General features: G+C 51.0%; 5 protein-coding genes and 1 non-coding gene across 6 annotated transcripts; 3 read left to right on the forward strand and 3 right to left on the reverse strand.

The window, feature by feature from the left end:
• Window positions 1-1,832: 1,832 nt before the first annotated feature.
• BCR38DRAFT_410373 (uncharacterized protein) lies at window positions 1,833-4,273 on the reverse strand (the record flags this gene model as incomplete). Its single annotated transcript, XM_040858457.1, has 2 exons — window positions 1,833-3,554; window positions 3,614-4,273. 2 exons carry the CDS (start codon window positions 4,271-4,273, stop codon window positions 1,833-1,835), a joined length of 2,382 nt encoding a protein of 793 aa, XP_040715106.1.
• A 1,943-nt stretch (window positions 4,274-6,216) lies between these two features.
• On the reverse strand, window positions 6,217-6,587 carry BCR38DRAFT_436877 (uncharacterized protein). Its single transcript, XM_040860492.1, has one exon. The coding sequence runs from the start codon at window positions 6,444-6,446 to the stop codon at window positions 6,273-6,275; it is 174 nt and encodes a 57-aa protein (XP_040715107.1). The 5' UTR covers window positions 6,447-6,587; the 3' UTR covers window positions 6,217-6,272.
• A 2,562-nt stretch (window positions 6,588-9,149) lies between these two features.
• Window positions 9,150-12,402, reverse strand: BCR38DRAFT_394408 (uncharacterized protein). The gene is made up of 2 exons (XM_040857612.1): window positions 12,123-12,402; window positions 9,150-12,071 (listed from the first exon to the last, which is right to left on the reverse strand). Exons 1-2 carry the CDS (start codon window positions 12,300-12,302, stop codon window positions 9,465-9,467), a joined length of 2,787 nt encoding a protein of 928 aa, XP_040715108.1. The 5' UTR covers window positions 12,303-12,402; the 3' UTR covers window positions 9,150-9,464.
• A 192-nt stretch (window positions 12,403-12,594) lies between these two features.
• BCR38DRAFT_436883 (uncharacterized protein) lies at window positions 12,595-16,744 on the forward strand. The gene has a single exon (XM_040860493.1). The coding sequence runs from the start codon at window positions 12,685-12,687 to the stop codon at window positions 16,441-16,443; it is 3,759 nt and encodes a 1,252-aa protein (XP_040715109.1). The 5' UTR covers window positions 12,595-12,684; the 3' UTR covers window positions 16,444-16,744.
• A 1,772-nt stretch (window positions 16,745-18,516) lies between these two features.
• On the forward strand, window positions 18,517-18,643 carry BCR38DRAFT_t196. Its single transcript has one exon. It is a non-coding gene; the product is annotated as a tRNA-Ala (tRNA).
• A 512-nt stretch (window positions 18,644-19,155) lies between these two features.
• On the forward strand, window positions 19,156-19,709 carry BCR38DRAFT_486194 (uncharacterized protein; the record flags this gene model as incomplete). The annotated part of the gene is made up of 2 exons (XM_040863996.1): window positions 19,156-19,361; window positions 19,427-19,709. 2 exons carry the CDS (start codon window positions 19,156-19,158, stop codon window positions 19,707-19,709), a joined length of 489 nt encoding a protein of 162 aa, XP_040715110.1.
• Window positions 19,710-25,086: the final 5,377 nt, after the last annotated feature.

Consider the following 25,086-nt stretch of genomic DNA (forward strand, 5'->3'; position numbering starts at 1 on the left):
TAACCCGGTCGTCAGTATTACATCCTCACCAGTGTTGCCATCACAGGCGTGGCGCTGATACGATTGAATTGTCCTCATGGAATGAACTTGCCCCCAACATGGCGGATACGGCTACTTTCGACATCGCTAGGGTGGTCTCACTTGTCATTGCCTTGAGCATCCACGATAAATATCAAGCACGCCGTTTTCTGATCTTATAATACAGAAGAATTCAACTAAGCAAGATCTCAACCGTTGGGCTGGAGTCAGGGTCCCAATCCCGTCTGCTATAAATAACCTACTACGCTGCGCCCCGCTGGCGGTGGCATGAAGCCAGCCCTAGACCAACACGCCCGTCAAGGATACTCGACACCGCCATGGCGTTGAGGGCTCTCTCTCATCTACTATGTCGCATCCAATTGAAACCAGAGATTGTTGACGGCACAGTATCACTGTCGGCTACTTTTCGAGGTAATGGAAGTCTGACATCATGGACTTTCCACTTTCACCAACCGAAGCCACGTACTTTGAACATTCTTTCATTAGACCAGTCCAACTACGCCTGTTGTATAAAATTTCCTCTCCCGTGTGGTGAATGTAGGGTTATCAGGAACCAATGGCCGAGCCCCCAACCAACTAACACCCAATTTCTCCGCATGTGCTAATGTGAACACCTACCTACTGAACAGGGGAGCCATTGAGCACTCACTCAGTACAGAAACAGCAACGATAGTGGAGCTCCACGTACGCCCTTCATACCTAGGTTGGATGCCTTCAGCCTCCAGCATAAATCGCAACATAAACCATCTTCCTGAACTCGAATCTCTTCACCTCGGCAATAAAGATAACAAGTTGGCCGCAGACGAGCCGAGGTCCAAAATCGAAAGGAGTACAAACTCAGGTTTGACAGTACGGCATCGCCACGATCAGGTGGGGGGGGCTCGTCCTCCACAATCCCATAGCAAACACGGGCCCAAAACGGGAAGATCTGTTCCTGGAAAGCTTCAAAGTTGTGGAGTTGGATTGGGTTTCGTCTGTAGCATAGTTTAGGTAATGCTAGGGGGTTAGCCCCATGGTTTCCGTGATAATGTTGGGCATGCATTAATGAATCACTACCTAGAGTTATGCCTTTATTGAATTATGAGTGCTGAATGTCCTACATACTCCCAGTGACGATGTCACGACTGTGGTTGTGTCGCCGGGAGAGGGAGAACTGGGGAAAAAAGAGTTCTTGGTAAGTTGGTATCCTCAGTAGCAAACTGGTTCCAAGGAGGCTTCTGTTCGCCCCACGTTCGCCCCACGGGCACACTTGCTGCCGCTTCAAATTCACGACCGGAATGACGAGGGTCGACAGCCCTCATGAAGAGTTGTCACCATCACAGCAATTTTCATACTCTTCCGCATGAGATACGAATATGATTCAATTCTTTCTCCTCGAGCTTATCAAATCTTGCCTCCGTTGGGTATCATCATCATTATCATCATACCTGTCCGTCGCAGCCCTTCGTCATCTGTCCCAAAGCCTGCGTTCATGTTTAAACCTTTACCCTCCCGAGATTAATAAAACAAAGAAGATATCCAACTTGAATGTCCACGATGTCATCAACAGTAGTTAAAGCCCGAACCTAGAACGTTGACTACTGCTTTCCGCAGTCTGAGGAACGATATGAACCATCATCTCATGCATCTCAACTTTTGCATCTTCTGTTTTCCAGCTGACTTGGCAAAATCTTGCGGGCAGATACCCAGCCCAGGCCAACCCCGTCACGCACAGAGCTTGAACCAGGTAGATATCCCGATATATTACATCTGCGACGAGCAAAGTTCGTACAATCAGTCAATATACTGGCCAACTACAACCCCGCAGCAGCCTCGGTGAGAACGCTCAGCAAGCTAGCGGCGGCACCACCAATGCCGACAGCCCTCAAAGTCTCACCCCTCGCCTTCTTCCTCGCAGCGCGATCTTCGCTCGTCTCAATGCGATCTTTGTCTCTGTACCGGTCCCTGTCGTCCCTCCTCCTCCGCCTGCCGTACTCATCACGCTCCTTCTCTCGTCTGCTACCGCCGGTGCTTCCTCCGTGGTGACGTCGATGGTGGCGGTGAGGGTACTCGTCATCACGACCCCGGTCACGGTCCCGATCTCGATCTCGGTCGTCGTATGACCCAGACACGTAACGGTCGCGCTCTGGCCCACGTTCGGACCGCTCCCGGTGGCGACGCTCTGGCCTATGAAGGTCTCGATCCGAATGCCGTGGGTTGGAGCGTGGGAAAGAGCCATCGAGTACTTTCGGTTCCGGGTCGAAACGCACGTGAGGATCGTCATTCTTGTTCTTGAGAATAGGCTTGGGCGTCACCGTCGCAGCGGGACTGTGCCCGTTTTCTCGTTCTTTCTCAGGGGGTGAAACAATGAAAGGATACGCCTTTGTACCCTTTTCTTCATCGTGCTTTTCGTCCTTGTCGCTTTCGGCATGGTTACCTCTACGAGGGCGGTATCGAGGCAGTTCCTCGTCAGATTCGGAAGAGTCGGACGAATCATATAAATCAGATGACGATGATAACTGGCTGTCTTGCTTCTGTTGGGCCTCGACATCCCAGTTCTTGTACTTTTCGGGATAGTACCGGTCTTTCTCATTGCGTGGTTCTCTCTTGCGCGCTTCCATTCTTCGTCTCCGCACCTCGGCGCTCTGCCTAGCAAACCCGGCAATTTCCGCCTTCGTGAAAACACCGAGAACAGCTACAAAGTCGGGCCGGGCTTCATAACGCACCCGTGCTCGGTCAAGAACCTCTGGTGAGATGAGAGATCGCTTGATGCGGGTCCATTGGGCATCAAGCGGTATGTCATGGCCGTGCTGGTCCGGAGCTAGGCGGGCATACCGCTGGGCTTGCTGTACAAATGGCGCACCAGGAATAGCGGGCGCAGAGGTAGAGTTGGGGTGAAGCGTAGGTGGTGGGCTGCCGCCGTACGGTGGAGGAGCCAAGGGCGGGACAAAGCGTGGGGACAGCCCAAACTGGTCTCCTACACTTGGGTTGAATGATGAAGGGAACAGACTCGCATTCGAACTTGACGGTAAGTTGTATGTCTGAGGCGAGGAGCCGGGGCTAGCAGCATGGGTATAGTTTGATGTGGCGTAGGGTGGACCTCGAGGTTGCAGGTGCATATTGCCCATGGCTATGGCGAGATCCGCCTCTCGTCTGTCCAGAGCCATAAGGTCGCGAGTGGATATGACCAGTGCCATCGAGTTGTCAGAAGCACCGTCATCAACATCTCCTTCCTCAGAGTGGCGATCGTACGAGAGGTCTGTGGCGTGCGTAGGCAAATTTGACGGATATGGCGGGTATTTGTCTGGTTGAAGACGTTCCATTTTCATCGATGGAAAAAACTTCTCGTTGGTGGCCGAAGGATACATCTCTTTAGGACTGAGATTCTCCATGGGGACCGGGGACATTGAATCTGGTGCGCCGTGCAGAGCACCCAAGGGAGATTGGTAGCCCTCGAGGAATCCGCGAACTGTTGGAATGGCGCCGCCAGGCATGCTCTGCTCATCAAGTTGGCGAATGTAGGCCCGGAGAACATCCTGCTGACGGTTAGCACCCCTATGCTCACAGATGTCGTTTGCCAGATGAGGCAACATACCTGATTTTTACGCAGAACGTCTCTCGAGAAGCCCTCCTTTTCCAATTCGTCCCGAAACTGTAGCCATAGCCCGTTGTCGTCTGACGCCTCACTCGACTGCGAATTCTTGCGCTGGCATATCCTCGAGGCAATTACGTCCACCTTGTCTTTGATCGAGTCCAGATTCGCGTTGTTCGTGTCGACAACCTTGCGCGATTTTGACGGATTGTGCAACTGCACTGTGTCGAGGAAAATGTCGATATTCAGTTTCTGGTTTGCCAATTTGGTTCGGATCAGACCGATCCTGTCGTGCTCTCGGCCACCCAGCGAACTGTTACCGGCTGCACTATGGCCCTCTCCGTCGCTTCCGCTGCCGTTGCCACCATACCTCTCGAGAATGGTGTCAAGTTGCTTGAGCGCGAACTCGGAGTCCTCGACAATGGGTGTTAATTGTCGGACGTACACCGGGCTTTGCTCCGAGTTGAGGAGAGAACCAGGGTCTTCTGCCTCGACTTTCAGGTGTTTGAGTACCGTGTGCAGGCCCCGCACGACAATCGCGACATCTGAAAAGTCGGACCCAGCTTGGCGGGCTCGTCGATACAGCTGTCGTGAGAAGACATCAACTCTGTCGATATCGGCCGATGTGCGCGCCGCGGTAGGTGCACCGGTGTTAGTGGACATGGCGACAATGGTGGTTGGGAGCTACGTCCCGTGAGTCGTAAGGCTCGGTCAGTACTTTTTGTGTAGTTGGGTAACCTAGTTGGTTTGGTGTTGAGTGGGTACGGCAAATATGAAGCAAGCTGCAAGGTGTGGAGAATTGGAAGCGACGGGAAGCTGCTGCGAGGTGGTGGAGCCTCTATATGAATTCGGAATTTAGTCGACAAGGTCTAGTCAGCCGGCCGTACGTAGTGCACGAACTCGTGGTATGTGCCTTGGGAAGCCAAGAAAGATAACCGCGTCGAAGTTCGTCGCTTCGCTCCGCTTCGCTTCGAGGCTGGCACGAGATCTAGTTACGTAGTGAGTGAGTGGGTGTATCGTGTGTTATGGAGGACGGGACGAGAGAAACAGGAAACTGGTGCGACAGGGTCAAAGTTGCTTAAATCCACCCCTGCTCACCAAAGACTCGGACTTGGAAGGTTGACAAGGGCTAGCTGGCGACTTTAAACAGCAGCTTGAAATCCACCAACCGCACAGAATGACGGATTGAGAAGTACGTAAAGTACCCGTGTCTACTTCGTATTCTTGTATCTATCTGCAGACAATTGTAGTACGCAGGATGGCTGGACATTGGCATGGACAAGCACGGTCCCAGCCTAGAGAGATGTGTTCACCTCTCCGTGGAACAACACAGGTCCAGAAATGGATCACAGGCTGCTTCTGTCACCATAATGGAAATAGTTATGGGCACAGTCGCATCGAATGCAGCTTCAGAGCTTAAAAGCGTCGCTGCAGAGGGGTCGACGGTTACGAACTTCAGACCGTGGGATCCTGCGCTGGTGAGTGTCTGGAGCTTCCGTCGCTGGGATCAACAATTGAACTGCGAAGGAAATCTACGTGACGTATTTGCTCGACTCGCATGTCATCATAGCTGGTCCATGCTGGCAAGAAGGCGCTGTGGCTATTGGCTGTAAGTGACCCTAACTTCTTCCCTAATCGTTGGTACGCAGGGATTAAGTTGCGACCCGACGAACGACATCTGAGTCTTGACGACCCTGGCCTTCTGCAGTTGTCGACACACCACAATCGATGCGAAGGAAGCCATTAACATTGGCAACCATTTGGCAAGACAACCTTTCAGTTTAGTAAACAAGCACAAAGTTGACATCCATGATGGCTAAGGAATCTACCTTGGCGCGGTGTTCGCCTCGGATTCGCGCCACGGCTCATGTTTTCACTGCGCCACTCTGTGGTCGCCTTTGTGCATCCCCCGCTTCAAATCACTAGTGGAGTGGTTTCCAATCACACGACAAACAACGAACAACGGCGCAAGCTACCAACTCCCAGACCCAAATTACTGGATCAGACACACAAATAAGGTACTGTGTGTCAGGCAAAAAGCTTGACTACCAAGCGGACTCTTTTCTCCCAACGCAAATGGACGTGAAATCGTTGCCGGAAGAATCAAACGAACAAGGTCGCCCAACAGATCTCTGCTACTCTGTTGACGATCTGACGGCCTGCTAGAAGATCCCTCTGCTCCCAAACACGAACGGCCTCGGCGACATTCATATTGCCTTGATGACAGCTCATGGCTTACACGTGCAGCCTAGGCCCAGCGGCAACTGCAAGCGTATGTCACGGATTACGGTAGCTGAGGCTATGGGACAGGTGTAGGCTTGCCTCCCATGCTCATACCGTCCATGGCTGCAGCTTGCCCAACGCAGCTGCGGGCTATGCCTTGCATGCAAGTTCTGGATTACGCGAATTTAAGTGCGTTTGCCTCGCGGGGCATACTGATGCCAGACAACGTGGGTTTCAAGGCATTGCTGCCAGCCATGAGGGAGCCGACTGTGATTATGCGGATAGATATCTATCGAACGACGACTCGCAGAGGCATATGGGTATTCAATGTAGGCTTCCAATATAGCTTGAAAAACGATGAAATCATCTGGCAATTGGTCTACGTACAGTCTGGTCTATCTGACGCTAGTGATTGTGGCTGTTGTGGCTGCGGCTCTATCTAACAGGCAGCAACGCCATGCCTTCGTCGTCTACACACCCTAGAAGCAACTAGTGAAGCTTCTAGAGATGGGGCGATCGTGAAAGTGCCCGAAGATGGAGGACCCATTAGAGTGATTCGTCTCCAAGGCGGTGCCGTAACTTTTCTCCAACATCGCCATTCGGCTGTCTGCATATTATCTGTATCACGCACGAGTACTCCGAACGCTCTCCCAGTCTGACTAAACCATCGTCCGGCCTCCAACAGTTATGCGCTTCTACAAGCAGAGCTGATACCAGGATGAGGCTGCATGGCCGTTGCAGCGTTATTTTAAAGCTGGAGAATGGGTTTATCAGACCGGGAGGCCGCTCCAAGGGCGGGTACGGTGTCCGACACGCAGTTTCGGGGCCTCAATGCACTTTTCCGCCGGGCACCAATCGATTGTATCAGCGTGGGGCAGTCACATTAACGCCATAATAGACATACTCGCGTCCGAGAAGCGCGTCAATGAATTCCCTCTTTACCAACTATGGTGATCGGTCCAATGCGAATAGGCTGACCAAAGATAGTCGCCCCATACCTTCACCGCACTTCTGCTTGCTTAAGAAGTTGCCATCCGTCGAAGGTAGCTGCGACGAGTACATAGGTAAATTGCTATAAGCTCTTATGTCGTGATACCCGGAACGGACGTAGGCTTCAAGCCGGACGACTCATCAGTGACATCTTCCTGGATGACGACTTAATAATGCTGCAGTGGACTCACATGCAAAGCATTTTCAGTATTCCACGACAGATCCCAACATGGCCATTCCGCGGTCAACGTTACCCTTGCATCCCATGGGCCATGGGGGCGCCGTATGTAACCGTGTTACAATACCAAAATTCTGGCCGGAATGAATCTTGATGGCTAAGCCGGGCCGCGTGCTGGGGGAAAGTAAGATGTGGGAGATGTGGGAGATGTGGGGGAATCTAGGGAGGGATCAGTGAGGCTCTGACCCAGACATGCTGACCGCACGCCAAGCGACCACCGAACGGTCATGGGGTGCCCCGTCGGTCAAGGTCTCATCGTCTTATCGCTAATTCACTAGTTAACGCCCAAGTTTACATCGCCTCCGTCACTGCCGGATATCGTTGTCGTCTGGTGGGGCATTATTCGTGGTCGATAGCCACTGCCGGTATTTGATACTTTTTTAGAAGGATTGTATGTTTCAACGGGTAAACTTGGAGACATTCTTGGCAGAATTCTAGCCAATCTGCATGACAAGGATGTCGTCGTCAAAAAGCCCTGAAGATTTCCTTCACCCAGTGAGGACGTGACATGTTTCTGTTAGTGGAAATCCCCAGCATTTTGCTACAACTCCAGGACCATCTTAAGGGCCAATATCTCCAGTGCTGTTCGTCGCCACTCCTAAAATTTATAGGCGAGCCACCGGACGACAGTGATGAAAGGTTCATATGCAGACGAGTTCAATCTTGACGGGGATATCAGGAACGATACGAGGACCAAGCACTCGCACGGCAGATGTTAGAGGCTTTCCAGTGGAGGGATGCCTGCATTTTTGCGATACATCGCCTATACCTGCACTTGTGATTTCTTGCTCAACTACCAGGTCATGTGCACATAATGCCTGTCTGCCGGGGCCACCCGCGAGGCAGGCAAACACTACTCATTCTGTTCTCCGGAGTCGTGGGCGCGGCCTTTCGCCTTGGAATATTATCTGCCCTTGGCATCTGTAAATACATCTCGGTACCCTGGATATGTTCAGCACATGTACGTCAATGTATACCCATTTCGTTCGAACTCTATCCAGGCAAAATCGGGCGTCATAGGGCTGAATAATCCGAACTCACTCACTCATAGACTCAACACCGGCGGTTTGTTTGTCAGGGAGTTGCCTCTTCTTATGAACGAGATGCGTCACGCGGTGGCAGTTAATGGCCTAGGCAGACCTTGCGAGTGATATTGCTTCTGCGCTCAACATGATAGCACCACTGGCATGCAGTATCCATGCCTCTGAAAAAAAAACCCCCGCGTCCACCACCCCTCGCGTCGCCACTCTACCAACCATCACACAGTGGTTTCCTCGGTCTGTCAGTCACTCAATGGACAGGCGAACGAACAGAGGTACACAAGCGGAACTTTTCGAATCCGCAGGGCTGATAACTAACTAATATTGCCGGTTCCGGCTTCCTTGCTCACCCGCGTTCTGCGGAGAGAAAAGACGTCCCACGAAGGACCTGCGGTCAGCTAGTCCATCCGTATGCCGTTTGCCTCGTCACATGCGTGTTGATGCGACGATGCTAGTAACCTCCAAACGCGGTCATCTCGTCCACGGCCCGTCCGTCAGGCTCCCTAGACTTCCCGCGGGATCAGACGCTGAGGATGCTTGCCTGCGACGATCTGATCGTGACATAGTTGATTCTCATTTGTCATTGTGAGTCACAGACCTTGGGAGAGTAACTGGTGCCGGCGTTGAACAGGGATGGGCTCATCGCAGAGCGCCCATAGAACTTATCAGTCAGCTTGGGACTTACCGCACGAAATGTGGAGGAAGGGTATGATGTGCCGGTGTTTGCCACAGTTGCTTACGCATAACACGGCTGGCCAAGTAGTTGAATTGTATTGTAGAACATAAATTGACCATATTGGGACTCACCGACAAGTGACGAGGTTCATGTGGTCAGGATACTGTAGTATCGATCGAATACCCTGGGTACTAGCTGGGCTGACATGAAAGGACCTTTTGTTCAGCTCAAGCATGTATATAGATGCGTAACAATGTACTACGTAAAGCTGAGCTAGCAAGTCAAGATAGATGGGAATTCTCCATCACGAGCTTGAAATATGATAATCGCTTTGTTACTGGCACCAACGAGGCTCAATCATGGCTAGATATCAGCGCTTGGCAGAGCCTGCCTTCATGAAGTGCAAGAGCTGAACTGTAGCTTGGCCCAGTACTTAAAAACCTGGATATGGGTGACTCAAGCGGCTGACACTAAAGGCTGATTACCGCCCACAATGGCGCTTTTCATGCGGCTCAAGTATTATCTTGCCGAGTATCTATCTCCATTGGTTCGTCAGACTACTTGCCTAGTCACGACACACTTTTCACTGCTTATCAACCCTTACAACTTATCAAAAGTCCTTCTTGAGGCGTACATCAAACAATGGTTTCAAAAACCATGACACATACATCTTAATGCTGGGTCTTTCTAGATAGCAATTCGCTCAAGCGAATATGGACCAACCTGCTGACTTCTCAAATGTCCTGTCTCCCGTGCTGTTCTCCGCACGACCTCACCTCCAGAAACGACCTTCGTTTTCTCAATGACCGTCTTGGTCTTCAAGCCAAGCGGCAGCGCCTCAGCGCCCGGCTCACGTACGTACAACGGCATGGGCTTGGTGACGTCAAGCATGGCGTTGGCCTGGGCCTCGGCCTTCTGGGCAGCCTCGCAGTACTTGACGGCTTCCCCAACGATACCACGCAGATATACTGCTTCTTGAAGCCCTTCCAGAGCAGCGCTGACCTCAAGCTTCAGCGACGCCACGAAGTCGCCCGAGTCGTCAATGTTGTTGCTTCCTAGGAGCGCGTCGTTGAGCAGCCAGCCGCCGGGACCAATAGCATCGATGCAGCGGCCCAGCAGATCAGATATCAGTGTGATGATGCCATCTGGCGGGGCGTCAAGTTCGGCATCTTCTTCGAATTCCGTGTTGTCCAGGTACCGTGACGTCCAAGCGCCCTTGACTAGCTCGACTCGCAATAGATACACAAGTGACAGGATTTCTTCGGGCTTGAACGTAGAACGTAGTGCCTTAATCGTGGAGACGGCGGGGCAATTGGCTAATTTGGCAAATGCCACACTCAACCCAGTGCCACGGATACCGGTGTTTCCGTTGAGGTAGGATTCCGTTTTTTGGATCTCCTCCTCGAGATTGTCGAGTTCCATTCCAAACTCTGCATTTTCTGTCTCTGCTTCCTCTGAAGATACGTTTGTGAGCAGCTTTGGCGGGCTTTGCTTGGGATCTTGGATGAGCTCGAGACTTTGCATAATAGCACGAACGGCCAAGAGCAACTCTGTGGACCCAAGTGTCGTCGCGGAGATGTAGCAGGTCAAAAGCTCCAGCGTAGGGTCAAGTTCAGCTAGTCGCGAAATCAACAGTCGAGCAAGGACTGAGTCCACGTTATCAACGTCACGCAATTGATCTCGCAACGCAGATTTCAGATTTGACACCGTCAGATGTCCCGCATCCACTAGATAGGTGACGATGTTGGTGTAGGGTAGCGAGCATATAAGACGGGGTGGTTTTGCGTCGTCACCATGTTCGCGGTGCCATCGAAACGCCTTGCTGATGCCATAGAGGATCCACCTTCGGTCGACTCGAGGGTACTCAGACCTAGACTTGGGCCATTTCCATTCAGGGAGTGGCTGGGCCTCTTCGCCGTCCTCCATGACACGACTCGTCAGTTTTTTCTTGCTGATTCGCAGTCCGACCTTCTCAGCGAGTAATGCCTCAAATTCTTCAAGCTGATCAGACTCAAGTAGTGCATCTGCCTTTTCCAGACCTTGTGTCCACGTCTCCCAGTAATCACCCCTGACCGAGCCAGGCAAATAATTTGAAAAGGCGGAATTGGTGGAGACGTTCGCGGTAGTGCTTGTGTCTGTCCTAATTGGCTGTTGCACACCGCGTCCAATTGAGTCAATCAAAAGACCCTCTGCCCGCCGCTTCTTGGTTCGAGTTTTGGGTGCTTCGAGCTGAATAGCCACCATGTGGCCGTTGGTGATGCCAATGGCCAGCTCCAGTTTCGAAAAGTATGCAACCAGTTCACAGCTGTCCGCGCCACTTAAGTCGTGGGAACTCTGCGTTTGCCCCTCAAGATCGATGGATGTTGAGCTTTGGATAGATCGAAACTGAGGATTGTAGACGTTCAGCTGAGAAGCCGTGCATGATAGAACAGACGTTTTCGACATCTTTAGGAATGAAGAAGCATCACCAAGATCCATGATGTGGGTGACCTTGGGAATGCTCTCGGTCAGGTCGTAGACTGTCAATGTTCCATCACTAAGCTCTAGAAAGCTTCCCGAACGGACGTCCAACTGGTAAGCCGACGGATTGTCCGCCTGCCTCGGTGGCGAGACCATGGGCGCTACGTAGAGCTGTAAAAGGCCTCCACTTGAGTACGCCAGAGTTTGCGAGAGCGGCATTTGGCTGAGGATATGGAGATGAAGGACATTCTGTCCGTCCATGGGCAGGCTGGAAACCACAATGAGTAGCTCAGGGTCTGAATTGTCATGGGATGCGCTTGCCAGGCCACTCAGCGAGTCTCGGCTACCCTTGAACATGCCTTGGATGACATCTGAAGTGGAGGCAGAGATACAGTGTTCCACATGGAAGTCCTTCTTGGAGCCACGCGCAAAGTCTTGGTACAGGACAGCCGGGTTTGTGATCCATTTTTGTTGCAAACTCTCGGCATCGAGGCCGATTATCTCTCCATTGCGCCGAATGACCAAGAGCTCATCGCCAGTTGAAGGCGAGAGTGTGTCATTGGACTTGGCGCCTGGTGGGGACCTAGTTGTCAGGTGAACCACGGGGTTCTGAGAAGCTAAGGCGAGCGAATTGGTGGATGATGTCGTCTTTCCAGATGGGTCGACATGATCCTTGAATAAGGTGACCCTCTGGGAGGGGTCACGAGTGGCAATATAGGTATACCGAATAACTTCCTTGTTTCCGGGTATCCTTCGCCGGAGCGAGCAAGACGCGCAGGTAAAGGACGACTGGGGAGGAATTGGGTACGACGTAACGAGTCTCGCTGAAGATATCTGGGTTGAGGTCAGTCACTGAGAAACCCCAGGAGCAAATGACAGCCTTACATCATAAATATTGAGTGCTTCTCCGTCAATTCCAACTGTCAGCTCAGACCGCTTCCGTTTCCTTGAACCCTCGGCGGTTCCATAAACCTCGCCGACCACATATCGGCCAGTAGCTGGATCTAGGGGCCGGGGTAGTGCATTGAGCACATAGGGCTTTTGGATATGAAAGTTTGAGGCCATTGCCAGCGTCCTGCTCTTTGCGTGAATGGAAGCTGTTGCTGTTTGTGAAGCTTGTCACTGCGCCGTCGCTTCCAATTTGAAGCTGTTGCGAGAACTTTTTGGTGGAGATCATGGGCAGAAAAAGTTATCGGTCGGACTTTGGAAGATGCCAGCTAGTGGGGTCTTGATGCATGATTGGTTGAATATGCTTACAGGATCTGCTCCAACGAAGGATACATGGCCCGTGCATCCAATTGAGCTAAAGTGGGCAGTCACGGTCCAGCGCGTCTATCACTGGCATAGGACGCGACTTCGAAATGGAACTTCGAGACGCGATGTCATCCACCCAACATTCATACTAAGTTTCTTACAATTCCGGGTATCTTGTCGCGGCACTATTACTATGGCTGGGAAAGATGGCATTGAGACCAAGAAAATCCATCCGTTCTTCTCAGCTCCAAAGAATCGCCCAGAAGCACCTACAATCAGCCTAGCACGACCCATGACCCCAGATCTCTCGGGTAGTTCCAATCCCGACAAAACTTGTGAATCTGCAGATGCAGACGGCGAAGACGATGGCGAACCGGAGGACTGCAGGAGGAAGCGACGCAGGACGAACCCGAAGCCAATTCATGCTGCAGAAGCTGCCCAGCCGGCCACAAAAAGACAGGCTCGACCCAAGCGACAATCGAGAATAGGAGGTGATGGGAGCATCGCAAGGCATTTTGGACAAAGCAGAGATGATGAGGATGTCGAAGTCGTTCAGGAGGATGCCGAAGTGGAGAACAAGGAAGCGGGAGCAGACTCCATTCTGGAACCCCAAACCAGGTCATCGCTTCCTCTTGCTCAAACCCCTGAATCGACTCTTAATACCGAACATACACACGATGTGGACGTGGACTCAAGGAAGAAGATGAATTCAACAGCACGGCCACAAATTTTGGTGAAGTTCAACCCAAAGACGGGGACATTTGGCTCTCCACCAAAACCAAAGCCGCAGACAGCGGATAAACCAGGCCTTGCGCCATCGAAGCCAACCGGCAAATCATGCCAAAGTAGACAGATGGTAAGTCTAATAGTCCACATCGACTATGGGACAGACGAGGAGACGAGGCTTCGTATCGGCGAGAAGATTGAGGACGTTATGAGTGGTGTCCGCCTCAGTCCTAGTCATGGGAACATCACAACAGCCGGAGAACCCCGGGAATCTACGTCTGCCAGACGTAACCGGGATTCGGAAACCGTGCAAAAAACTTCGAGGAAGAATGCGCCAAGACGCGGCAAGCCAAGGCGGTTAACTTCTGACGAAGATGACCAATATCCAGAAACCCTACAGCAGATGCCGAAGAAGACTATGCCCAGTGGAAAACAAACTCCGAAAAAGGCCACGCACCCATTTTTCACTGGGAAGCTGAAAGACACCAACACAGTTGCTACCTCAGAGCTCAAAGAAAAACCGAAATCACCCGCGAAGACACACTCTATCTTCACATCAACTCCCTGCTCTCCGCGGCACGCTCGCCAAGTACCCCCAGCAAAATTCAACTTGCCTCAATTTGGCATGAAGACTGGAGGAATCAAAGTTCCTGGAGCACAACACCCATCTTGGCCTTGCCAGGAGATGGTTCATGTTTACGGTGACGACCGTGACGTGAAACCACGAAGGATCAATAGTCAGCTTCTGACAGGCGTGGCTGGAAGGAAACTCAAAGGCCAGGAAAGTCACATCCCGGCCGAAGATTCAATGGTTTACCATGTTATGTCTGGGCTGGAATTAGACCGCCTGGCTGCGGAGTTGAGGGTTCTCAGCACTGAAGACTTCCAATCCCCGCCGCAGGAATTGCGCATCCCAGAAAGATGTTTTGAGAGTGGAAAAAAACTTCGTATCAGGATAGACCCAGAGCTTCGAACCTGCAGGAGTCCACAGGGAACCACGACACATCCTGCCGTCGCTCATGCATACAACTCAGTCCTAACCTCATCATCAGCCTTTGATCAGTCAAAATGCGAAAATAGAATTTGGGCGTCCAAATACGCCCCGACTTCGGCAGATCGAGTACTCCAAAGCGGGAAAGAAGCCGAACTTCTGAGAGACTGGCTTTTGACTCTTAAAGTCCAGGCAGTGCACACCGGCACGCCAGAAATCCTACCCTCCAAGTTGAAACAAGCAGCAGCTCCAAAGAAAAAACGAAAACGGAAGAAGCTCGATGGTTTCATTGTGTCGAGCGACGAGGAGGGGAATGTAATGGATGAGATATCCGAGTCTGAAGCAGACTGGGCACCCAATGGAAGTCAGGGTGGTGTCAAGAAGACTGTCGTCAGAGCCAGAGATATTCGAGGTTCAAAGGACAATACTCGCCTCACGAATGCTGTAGTGCTCAGCGGTCCACATGGATGTGGCAAGACTGCCGCTGTCTATGCTATTGCGAAAGAGCTTGACTTCGAGGTCTTTGAAATCAGCTCCAGTTCTCGAAGGAGCGGCAAGGATATTCTCGAAAGGATTGGAGACATGACACGAAACCACCTGGTCCAGCATCATCAGAATGACCTTGCAGCTGACGAGGTTGAAGGCGTTAGTGACGATGAGGTAGCCCGAGACATCAAGTCGGGGAAGCAGGGCATGATGACAGCATTTTTCAAGCCAAAAACCAGCAGCCAACCAAAAAAGAAGAAGCCAGCTCAGATAATCTTGAATTCAGCCACGGAGAATGAGACTAAGAAGCTGCCAGGAACGAAGCAGAAACAGTCACTGATTCTGCTTGAAGAGGTTGACATACTCTATGAAGAAGACAAGCAGTTCTGGACGACTGTGATAGCCCTCATGTCCCAGTCCAAGCGCCCATTCATCATGACTTGCAATGATGAAAGCCTGGTTCCTTTGCATAGTCTGAATCTCTATGGGATTTTTAGATTCGGCATACCACCCAAGGACGCGGCTGTCGACCTTCTCTTGCTGATTGCTGCGAATGAGGGGCATGCTCTACAGAGAGAGACCGTTGAAAGCCTCTTCGAATCACGCAGTCATGATATGCGTGCTTCGATCATGGAATTGAATTACTGGTGCCAGATTGGTGTGGGTGATCTCAAAGGTGGATTTGGGTGGATCTATCGCAGATGGCCGGCCGGCACCGATGTTGATCAGCATGGCGACAAAATACGCGTCGTCAGCGCAGGCACATATCGAACCGGCATGGGTTGGCTTGGCCGAGATGCAGCGCTCGTCCCTTCCGCATATCGGTCTGTCCAGGAAGAACTCCAACAGCAACTATGGGAGAACTGGGGTTTGGAAGATCTCGAAAGTTCAACAAGTCAGACTTCCTGGGCGCTCAAGGCGAGCAAACCGGATGCTACCCGAAGCACACGGCTTGAAGCTCTGGCACTGTCGGACTCCTTCGCCGAGTCCATGAGTGCGGCAGATATCTGCTCAATGGGGTCGTTCACAAAGCTCCACGAAATAACCATGGATCCTACCCAGCCGGGCCTCTCAAGCAAGGCAAGAGACGACTTCATCATCGGCTGCCAATTCATAGACGCGCCACCGTTGGCTAGTTACAGCAATACTAGCCTTCACATCGCCTCGACCATGAAAAACCTCAGTCGAAGTCTCCTGGCCACCTCGAACAATCTGTCAAATCCCCAATCTTATTACGTTGCCGCCACGAATCAGATCCGCGACAGCTTTAGTAATCCCCTTTACACTGGCCCAGTCGTCAACCGCTATGACTACAGCATCGCCTTTGACCCAATTGCTGCGTCGGAGAAGCCATTGAGCTCGGGGAACTTGGATGCCTCTGTGTTTGATCGCAACATGAAACTTCTCATTCTTGACGTAGCGCCATACGTCCGCAGCATAGTAGCCTACGACCAGCGGCTCCAGCAAGAACGATTACATCGAAGCAACCTTGTTAGCAAGGGCGGCAAGCCTCAGAAGCGAATCAGAACGACAAGAAGTGCTTATTCGGCCCTCGAAGGAGCTTCAAGGGCGAGCATAAGAAGGGAACAATACTTCGCCGCGGACATCAATCCCCACCTGGTCATACGCACTGGTGGTGAAGGGTGGGACGCTCTAGCTGCTGAGGCAACAAGGGGGCAACGCAGTTTACAGAGCTGTGCAAGCGCTCCGCAAAGTAGTGACGGCGAGATGGATACTTCGGGGGATTGATCGAAGACGCCCTGGCAATGGGATTGAAAATTGGTTGGTGTATGTGATTAGGTGTTGTCATTACTCGGAGTAAGGAGTTGCGAATGACTGGCTTGGCGTAGCGGAACATACCGTATGTTCATGAGGATTGAAGGATTATAGGCATTGGTGTAGCTCAGTGCATCAGTTTTCCTTTCTTGACCGTCCGGGTTATCGTTCGTCTCATAGATCTGCTCGCTCTCATCCCTGAGTGGTGTACCCTGACACAAAAGAGAAGCCCACGAGTATCACAATTTGATACAGCCATGATGAAAGATCACCATACGATAGCCCACTCACAGCCTGCTCCTTTACTGAATTTCGTGTAGTATGGCGAATGGTTTCCCTTCAAGCGGGCTTATAGACCTAAAGGCTCCAGGTCGAGGTCCAAGCTTTGAGTGATTCTGGTTCCTACGATGTCGTCTCTTTCCACGTCTCTCTGCCTCCCTCATAGTTATATTGTTGACTTTTTGTCTTTCAGGTGTATACCCTTTGAACTGCAGAATGACCCAATCCTTGCGCCTTGATCGCGCTGTCGATTCGCTTTATGGGAAGACTTGTTCCGGTTTAATGTTGAATTGTTCATGTAGCTACTGGGGACGGCTTGCACTTTATGTGTAGGTAAGGTTAATGTTCCCGCGATATAACCATCTGTATCACCGGTTGTGTTCTTTGTTTGCATTTCATTCATACGTGATATAGTAACTACCCCTAGGAGATAGCGAACAGTGAGCCCTTGTATGTTTTTCGCCTTGGCTAGGTCAGTTGATGAGCTGTGATACTTGGGAAAAGGGGTAGGTGACAAAGATGACAATACATGTTGGTTCGGATTCGTGTCGAATTCGTATCGATGCCTGGTTTGGGACCACATTAGAGGACATATATCAGTAAGATGTGAAACCTCGGCGAAGGGGCTGAAGTTAATACCTTGGGAATCCATAACAGGCAAGGGTTCGTAGTCGGAATCGGAAAGAAGCAGACTTCAGGATTTGACATTAATCAGGCGAAACGGAATTTGACTCCTTTATCACTGCTTGCATCTACACCGTGCTACCCGTTGTTTTCTTTTATACTGCAACTACGTATATGGTCACCGTGGCTGAGACGAAGCCCACGACATCTTGCTTCGTCCTGTCTTTCACTGCCTGGCGAACGTGGAAAAACTATGATAATACACAATTTTCTATACTCGACTACATAAGAGCTGAATAACCTCAGAATAGGACGCCAGATATTATTACACTTGAGGCATATTGTGTTAAATGTGAAGATCAGACTAGACTTCAAAAGTTCAACGAACGTGATCAACAAGGTATTCTTCCTCCCTCTCTGAGAATTCACAAAACCATCCGACCTCTTCAAATATATCCTTAATACTGTCTTCCAAATGTTTGGCCATTGATCAAGGTTCGGGATGCTCAACACGCATTGATCGCCAGAAGGTGATTTAGCAAGTGTGAAAAGGGATACAGCTTGACCCAGGCTTTTACAGCAGTTGCATCTCTTTACCACGACTATAACCCCAATTTTCCCAAGAAATTATACCAAGTTGACAATGAAAAGTTGCCAAACAAGGGACTATGGGACCGCGCCAACTCATATATGATCGTTGGTTATTTGGCAGTCCTCCCAATAGGACTAACATGTTTGGAAGAGGTACTCACATACCAAAGCCCATGCTCCAACCAACAAGCCATGATATGAGAAGGGCATTTGATAAAAGAGCACCCTTCGTCTGTGTGCAGCGCTATAAGTAACTAGCTGAGCAAGTCGGTTGGAGCTGGACAGACTCGCAAAAGGGGCAAATCTTCGAGTTGAACTGCCAAGCGATACGTCGGCATCATACAAATAAAAATGTCGGAAGCTCAACAGTAGAACTGGCCATCTTTCCCAATGTCATATACGGATTCCTTCTTGTGGTTGAGCTGGAGTATGGGGGTGGCTGTTGGTTAACTCACTCAATTCGCACACGAAGATTCTCGTGACAGTCAGTCCTGTTAGCCACTCCATTCATAAAATATTGCAAGTCCGGTTATCTTCAACCAATCAAGTCAAAGCATCTTGGCGCAGCGGAAGCGCGTAAGCATAGCATAAATTCAACTTGGTAAAATATGTTGTACTAACGTTAATACAGGCCGGGCTCATAACCCGGAGGACCCTTGATCGAAACGAGGAGATGCTAGAGTTACTATTTTTTGAGTGACCACCCAAACCACCTATATCTGGTGGATGGTGGTATTGTCGTTCATTTATTTATTTAAATTTTCTGTCTTTTGTACCACCTCATCGTATTTTCTATTGAATATTTCCACGTCACAGAGCATTTCCTTTCAGGGACCGCCACCCGAATACGTAGCGGGGCCGTATGTGGTATTGGGGTTACTCTCATCTGCGGATCAATATGAGAAGAATTAAGAGAATTAAGAATATTCAACTTTCGCCGGCCGGAAGCGATGCGGTGGCGGTTGTTCGCTGGAAGTGACGCGGACGGTGATGGGTCCCTCAGCTTTAGTACGAAATAATGCACAGAAGATAGAGGGTTGTTGACTCGCGACCTGGTCACATTCCTCGTTTACCGCTGTCTCGACTCAATTCGGTGGTCAATCTCGTAACCAGTGGCAAGTATATCACAGAGGGAACCGAACAAGTTTTCGTTATCCTACGACGGTTCTGTTCGTAGTGCAGCGCTATCATATGAAGGAGCTCTACATGCGACATGCTGCAGACTCGCGGAGCAATAGTGCGAATAAGTCGAACCGAAATGGAAGTATTCAGGTGTACTACGATTCCTCCCAAGCCGCCCTCGCTTCTCTGGACCGTGGACAAGTTTACTCACATCACGAAATTGCCGCAACGCATCCTGTTCTTATGCGAGCGGCTGTTAAGTACTCTAACCCACCGTAAGACGGCGCAGCCATGCAACATTGAGCTAGAATTGCAAACTGAGGAGCGTCGGGGAGTGCAGCTTGGCAATGCCAGATCACGGCCAAGATATGACGCATCGACACAAGAACATTCGGTCAAAGGCGAAGAAACATACAGATGTTGAAGGAAACAACGAGGGTATCCATCGCGACAAGACATGGCGGTCGGCGCAGAAGCACAGTCATGGCAAAGGTAAACCAATGGGAACACAAATGATGACGGTCTGTCTGATGCAAGTGGTTGTTATGAATGTTGCCGCACAGCCCGTCAAGAAACGCAATGCGGCGATTGAAGCACTAGAAGCGCATCGCAGCGCCGGCTGAATATCTGCCTCATGGCTGCAGCCGCTTAGTCTAGGGATTGGTTAGTAGATGGCCGCAGAGGCTTTGCTCGTAGCATGCGTGGAATTCGCGCAGGGCAGGTCGTCGTACGCGCGGGACCGGAAAGATCGAAGGGAGCTATCTGTGGTTTGCGCTTGAGAAAAGACGTTTACAAGGCTCGGCTTAAGGTAAGAAAGGTATTTTTGGTTTGCGTGTACAGCAATGCCGCACGTCGTCGGGTCGGGCTGGCGTCGTTTCAACGCACGTCGCCTATGTTTCTCCCTGGAGAACTTTGCTCTTCTGAGTTTTGCCGTTCCCTCGGCAGATCGCTTTCGCATCGCTTTCGCGTCAAGTTTGGTGTGCGTGTGTGTGTATGTGTGTGTGTGTGTCGGTCTGAGAATTCAGAGTAAGTGCGGATCAGGCGGCCCCTAAAAGCGTTGCATTTGTCGAGATGATATCGGCGCTAGAAAAAATTCGGGATGGGGGGAAACAGTCCAAAGGGGGCAATACTCGCGCGTCGTTTGTGCTTGTTGGAAATGATCTCACCATATGGTGGGATGGAACGAGCGAGATGTGTATTGCATGGATCCACGCAACACGACGACACGGGTTGACGGGGTTCAAATGGAGGGCGAAACCAAGCGGCATATTGTGACATTATTACGGTTGAGCAGAGCAAAAGCCTTGTTGGATACGAAACTGTGCGTGTGCAGGAACGGAGATTTGGGTGAGCGTAAGCGGGCCTCCGCTTCCTGGATACGACGGTATCCGAGAAGCAAACGTATCAGCTACATAGTACACAACACATCGCTGGGATCTGTGTAGCTGGGACCATGGAGCCGTGGGAGCACACAGTGTCGCCAAACCTGGCCGCGCTGCCTCCGTGCTAATTGGAGATAACGGGTCATGAGCTTTTTGCTGCAGTTTCGCATGGGACTGGCATCCGCCAATGAACTGGGTGCCTTCTGATTTCACTCTGCTCACTCCGGAGCGTAAGTCTAATTGAAATGGAGAACAGAGCCACCAGAGTTAGGCCTTTCGCAGCGAAATTCCTAGCCTGGTTGAATGCCAGATATGTGATTGGTTCCGTTGACGGGCTTGTGCCACTTCTAGAAGGACATGCCTCATTATTATCGTGATACGCATATTGGGACGTACCTTTGATAATCAGAGTGATGATAATATCTTACAGTCAAATGACGATAATTCACAAGCCGACGAAGCCTTATAGCGGATGCTCCGAAGCAAAAACTAGACATCCTCATACCAGTCGGGCGCTCGAGTTGATGCTGGCCATGTGGATAATGCCTTAAAGCCCAGAGGTTCGTCAGACGCCAACTCTGCTGTCGAGTCTCGAAGCCCCACTGGCTAGAGTTCGATATCATGATCGGGTGCGCAGCAAGATCGTCAGTCTCGGTAAGCGGCTGATTTGGCCACAGGTCTCCCTGACGGGCTGGAGAGAAATAATCAGCCCAATTTCATTAGGCGTGACTCCTGCAGTGGTGTACTATTAGATCTAATGTTCCTGCTGCAGTGCGCAATTGCGTAGACAGAGGCAGGCTATGCTACAGATCGGTACGGGCGTCGGCCGATGACAGGCCTGTGGAGATGACGGGGGTGGTATCTGGTGAGACTTTGCCCATCGTCAAGTTATGAAAATACAGTGTCGACCCCACCAACTTCCAAAGCGTTCTGCCGCTAGTCGTTTGTCGTTGATGTTACATACCTTGCCGGCAGACCATCCAACATGCCAAGCCTTGTGACATCTCGCATGAAGTTTAGGGGGAGAGCAGGAATTTGGTGCATCTATCATTAAGCTCGGCGGAATAATGATGGTGTTGATAGATTTCAGAGTCGTGGATCACCGATTACCGTAATGCCGCCGTGGTCTCATAGAAGTCGACTTGTAGTTTGTACGAAATTAGCAATTCGTGTCGTGAAGAATGCAACGCTAGAGCTGACGCGAAATATATGTGGTGACAAGACACAACCTTGAAAGTGATAAAATACCTACTCCTTCATTTGTGTCTAGTTGGGACTGGGATCATCGTTTGGTTGCCCTGCGCGCCTCACTATGCGCCGATTATGGACCAGCCCAGTGGTGCTTGATTTTACCCAGCTTCGTGATCCAAGTTTGTCTCCCTGTCTCTGTTGCTATTCAAACCTTGCAAACTGGCCGTAATGCTTCGTGTTCCAGATGCGTCCGTTAAGACAAGTGGCTCGACCTTTTACATTTTCTTTAACAAGATTTCTTTAACAAGAAACAAAACCCTGTCATCGTGATTGCATCCCGGTGGACAGGGTTATGGCAGATCCTGCAGCGCTTGATGGGATGGACAAAACATCTGTCCGGCGGGTATAACAATTTGTAGGGTTGATAGCTGCAGACGCCGGAATTGACTCGACTGACACCGAAGCGGGTTGAAAAACTTCGGACCTGGTGGACCTCAAGTAGAAGGGCCGTTGGTAAGGTTCTTGTCGTGGATACTTTGTATCGATCTTGGCCAAGAAGTTTTCAAGTGGTGGACTCTGCTGCTGAGTGGAATGCATCTTGCTTAATATTAGTCGACAAAGGGGCGTCTTGTCCGCTTGTTCAGCTACAGGTGCTACAGCTGATAGCGTGGTCTTACGGATGAATGACCTGGAAACCTTCACGTTGTTGTTGGATGGTGATTGGCAAAACTGGAACCCCCAACTCCTTCGCAGTCATTACTGCCTAGTGCTGCGCGAGCTGGCAACATCACAGAACCCTGCGCAATTTTCGGGTCCTAGAATGGCCGATTGACAGCACGTTGAGGGGTAATCAGGTTGGAATAGATGACGGCAAGACGGCTAGTGATGAGGGGGAAACTCGCAAATACGCGATGCGTGAGTCGGGATATTCATGCAAGATTTAAAGTAGACCTGAAAAGCACGGCCGTCGAGCCTTCGAAACGCCCCATTTGCTCAGATTGATTGACTGGATGTAAGATCACCTCCTAGGCACTGAGACATCGCCCAGCCGCAGTTCAAGGAACCAACTACGTTCGAAGTCCATTGTTACCAACTGCGGAGGAGACAGCCGGGGAAAGAAGAATGAGACACGAAACATCGAGTTTGACGCTGGGTTGTTCTTGAGCCAATGAACATTACTTCACATGTAGTAGTATTTGATCCATCTGATTGATGTGCAACAAACAAGGCTAGTGAGGGTGAGAAAACTAGACCATTTCCCAACACGATGACCATTGGCAAGCTCCGCACGAATAAATCTGCCTTCGCCAGGACATGACACTCATGAGCCGTCAGATGAACGATCCACCATTGAGGTACAAGTTGCCTTCTGATGGTGACAAAAACCTTCAAAACCTTGACTGGTGGAGGACAAGGGCAGCCTGGGTAAAACAAAATAGTGCTGAATGCGTTGGAGTTGTGAAAACCCAACTCTCATCAGTGTGAAGTTACAAAGCTTTCTCAACGCCGTCATAAATCCCAATTGAACAAGGAGCATGCGCCCCTCTCCGGCGCTCCTTCCCCGCCATTACCGGCCGGTCCAAGCCCAGCAACCCTCCGGGCGCCACAAATCCCTTCGCTGGCAACTTTTTACAAGTCGAAAAATAGTCATTACCCTGTTCAATGTTCACCGTCAAACTGACCTGCCGTCTATCTAGGATCCTCAATCATGATCCTCCATAATACTCTGCTCCAACGCAGGCATGCCACCCTGCTAACCTCAGTCCACAGCCTTAATCTCCAACAGAACAGCCGGCATTCCCTTAGGTCTATCCACGTGCAATGTTCCCAGCAATGATGATCGTGAGTTGGTTTCATTCTTCAAACCATCCTTGCTGCGTGTCTCCCACTGTCGGTGCTCCCAGGTGTCCATGTGGCTTGAGTGGTCCGCGCCAAACGAGGGAGTGTATGTATCGGCTGAAGATGGAAACCTAAACGCAGAAACATGGCGGACAAGGATGGCACTTATTCTAGACCACTCACTGTAGGTGGGACAGTGCGAGCTGCCGCTTGCCTGTCCTGTTTCTTTTCTGCGGCATTCGCTGCACCGCATGATTCAACCACATCCCAAACCGGAACCGTATAGCGACCCTTCCAGCACACCGTGTCTTAGGGGTCTTGGACCAATAGCGTTCAGCTTGTAGGCGGGAGGACACTACGAGTGTCAGCGGTTGGTTAGCGTGCAGTTTATTGGACCAACCGATCGGTCGGTCTTCCACACTGGGTTCTGGTCTGCCTGTGGCCTGCCTGCTCTGTTACGCAAGAAGCATCGATATCCGGCCGACCTCTCCTTGGATCCTGTGCTGACAAATTATGTCTCTGGGGCTAACACACAACCTGGAAAGGGGACGACAGCCCAGTGACACCCACAGGCGGAGTTACACAGCTGATAAAGCGCGTCAAATTGGGCGATCACCGCAAATAATACAGTGATACGTCTTGCTGGCCGGCTCACTCATAATCTATTCCAGCCATCCCTCCGCAACCTGGTCCACCCGGGCCCCCCATACATGAGTCGAGGCACAGACAACCTCTTGCAACCATCGGGGCGGAGAACCTTCGGACCGTGAGGCATCGTGATGAGGAGTTGCTGTTACCGCCTCGCGAAACGCAAAGTTCGGTGAAGCTATCGGCAGGTCGTGCTACGATTCGCCGGGCTTGCTTGAAAGTACCCGCGGCACAGAATGGTTAGTCAGGGAAGTGCTGCCACTTTCGACGCGCCGCCTCATCACAATCAGCAGCAAAAACACAGACACCGAATGCATATCACGTCATGGGAAGATAGGGAAATATCCAGTTGTCAATTTCGACGACTTTTGCCACTCCTAACATGGATCATCGCAATGGGGGGCCGCAGTAAGAAAGTCCTCTCGAGACTAAACAGGTACTTGTCTATTATCGTCTGGAGGCGGTGGCCTGTAAGCCGCATAATGACACGGTGCGGTACGGTGTCCCAAGAGCCAGGGCGCCCCTTGAAAGAGTGTTCTATTCTCAACCCAACTTGATTGGATGGGCACCTAGCCTTCTTGCGCATTCAACATCGGTAACATATTGAGCCGCTTTAGGCGGTAAGACGACAATCTCCAGCATTAAGTTGTTTCATTTGCAGTACCATCGCGAGACTTCCTCGTAGCGGCAGGCAGAAATCTGGTCAACTATGCTTCGATAATAGACGTTGGTGGTTATGTCACGACATAATGGCCCCCCTCCGCAGATGTTTGTGCATGTGTCTGGGCAGGAACACGGAGCTGTTGCTTGTGACCGACTGGCATTTGTGACACTCCTCGTTTCTTGTGGTTTCTTGATAGAGCAGACTGCCTGACTGAATGAACGCCTTGTGATTCAGCCGTCCCGGTCCAGGTGCTTTGGAAACGAGTAGTCGCTTCCG

Source organism: Pseudomassariella vexata, assembly GCF_002105095.1.
Source record: "Pseudomassariella vexata strain CBS 129021 chromosome Unknown BCR38scaffold_8, whole genome shotgun sequence".
Classification (NCBI taxonomy): Eukaryota; Fungi; Ascomycota; class Sordariomycetes; order Amphisphaeriales; family Pseudomassariaceae; genus Pseudomassariella; species Pseudomassariella vexata.

What these genes read in the sequence shown, in the direction of transcription:
- BCR38DRAFT_436877 (XM_040860492.1), bottom strand. Translation starts at nt 6,446, where the DNA reads ATGCAGACAGCCGAATGGCGATGTTGGAGAAAAGTTACGGCACCGCCT.
- BCR38DRAFT_394408 (XM_040857612.1), bottom strand. Translation starts at nt 12,302, where the DNA reads ATGGCCTCAAACTTTCATATCCAAAAGCCCTATGTGCTCAATGCACTA. An exon ending in AAGCACTCAATATTTATGAT is followed by an intron (nt 12,072 to 12,122) that starts GTAAGGCTGTCA and finishes ACCTCAACCCAG; the next exon opens with ATATCTTCAGCGAGACTCGT.
- BCR38DRAFT_436883 (XM_040860493.1), top strand. Translation starts at nt 12,685, where the DNA reads ATGGCTGGGAAAGATGGCATTGAGACCAAGAAAATCCATCCGTTCTTC.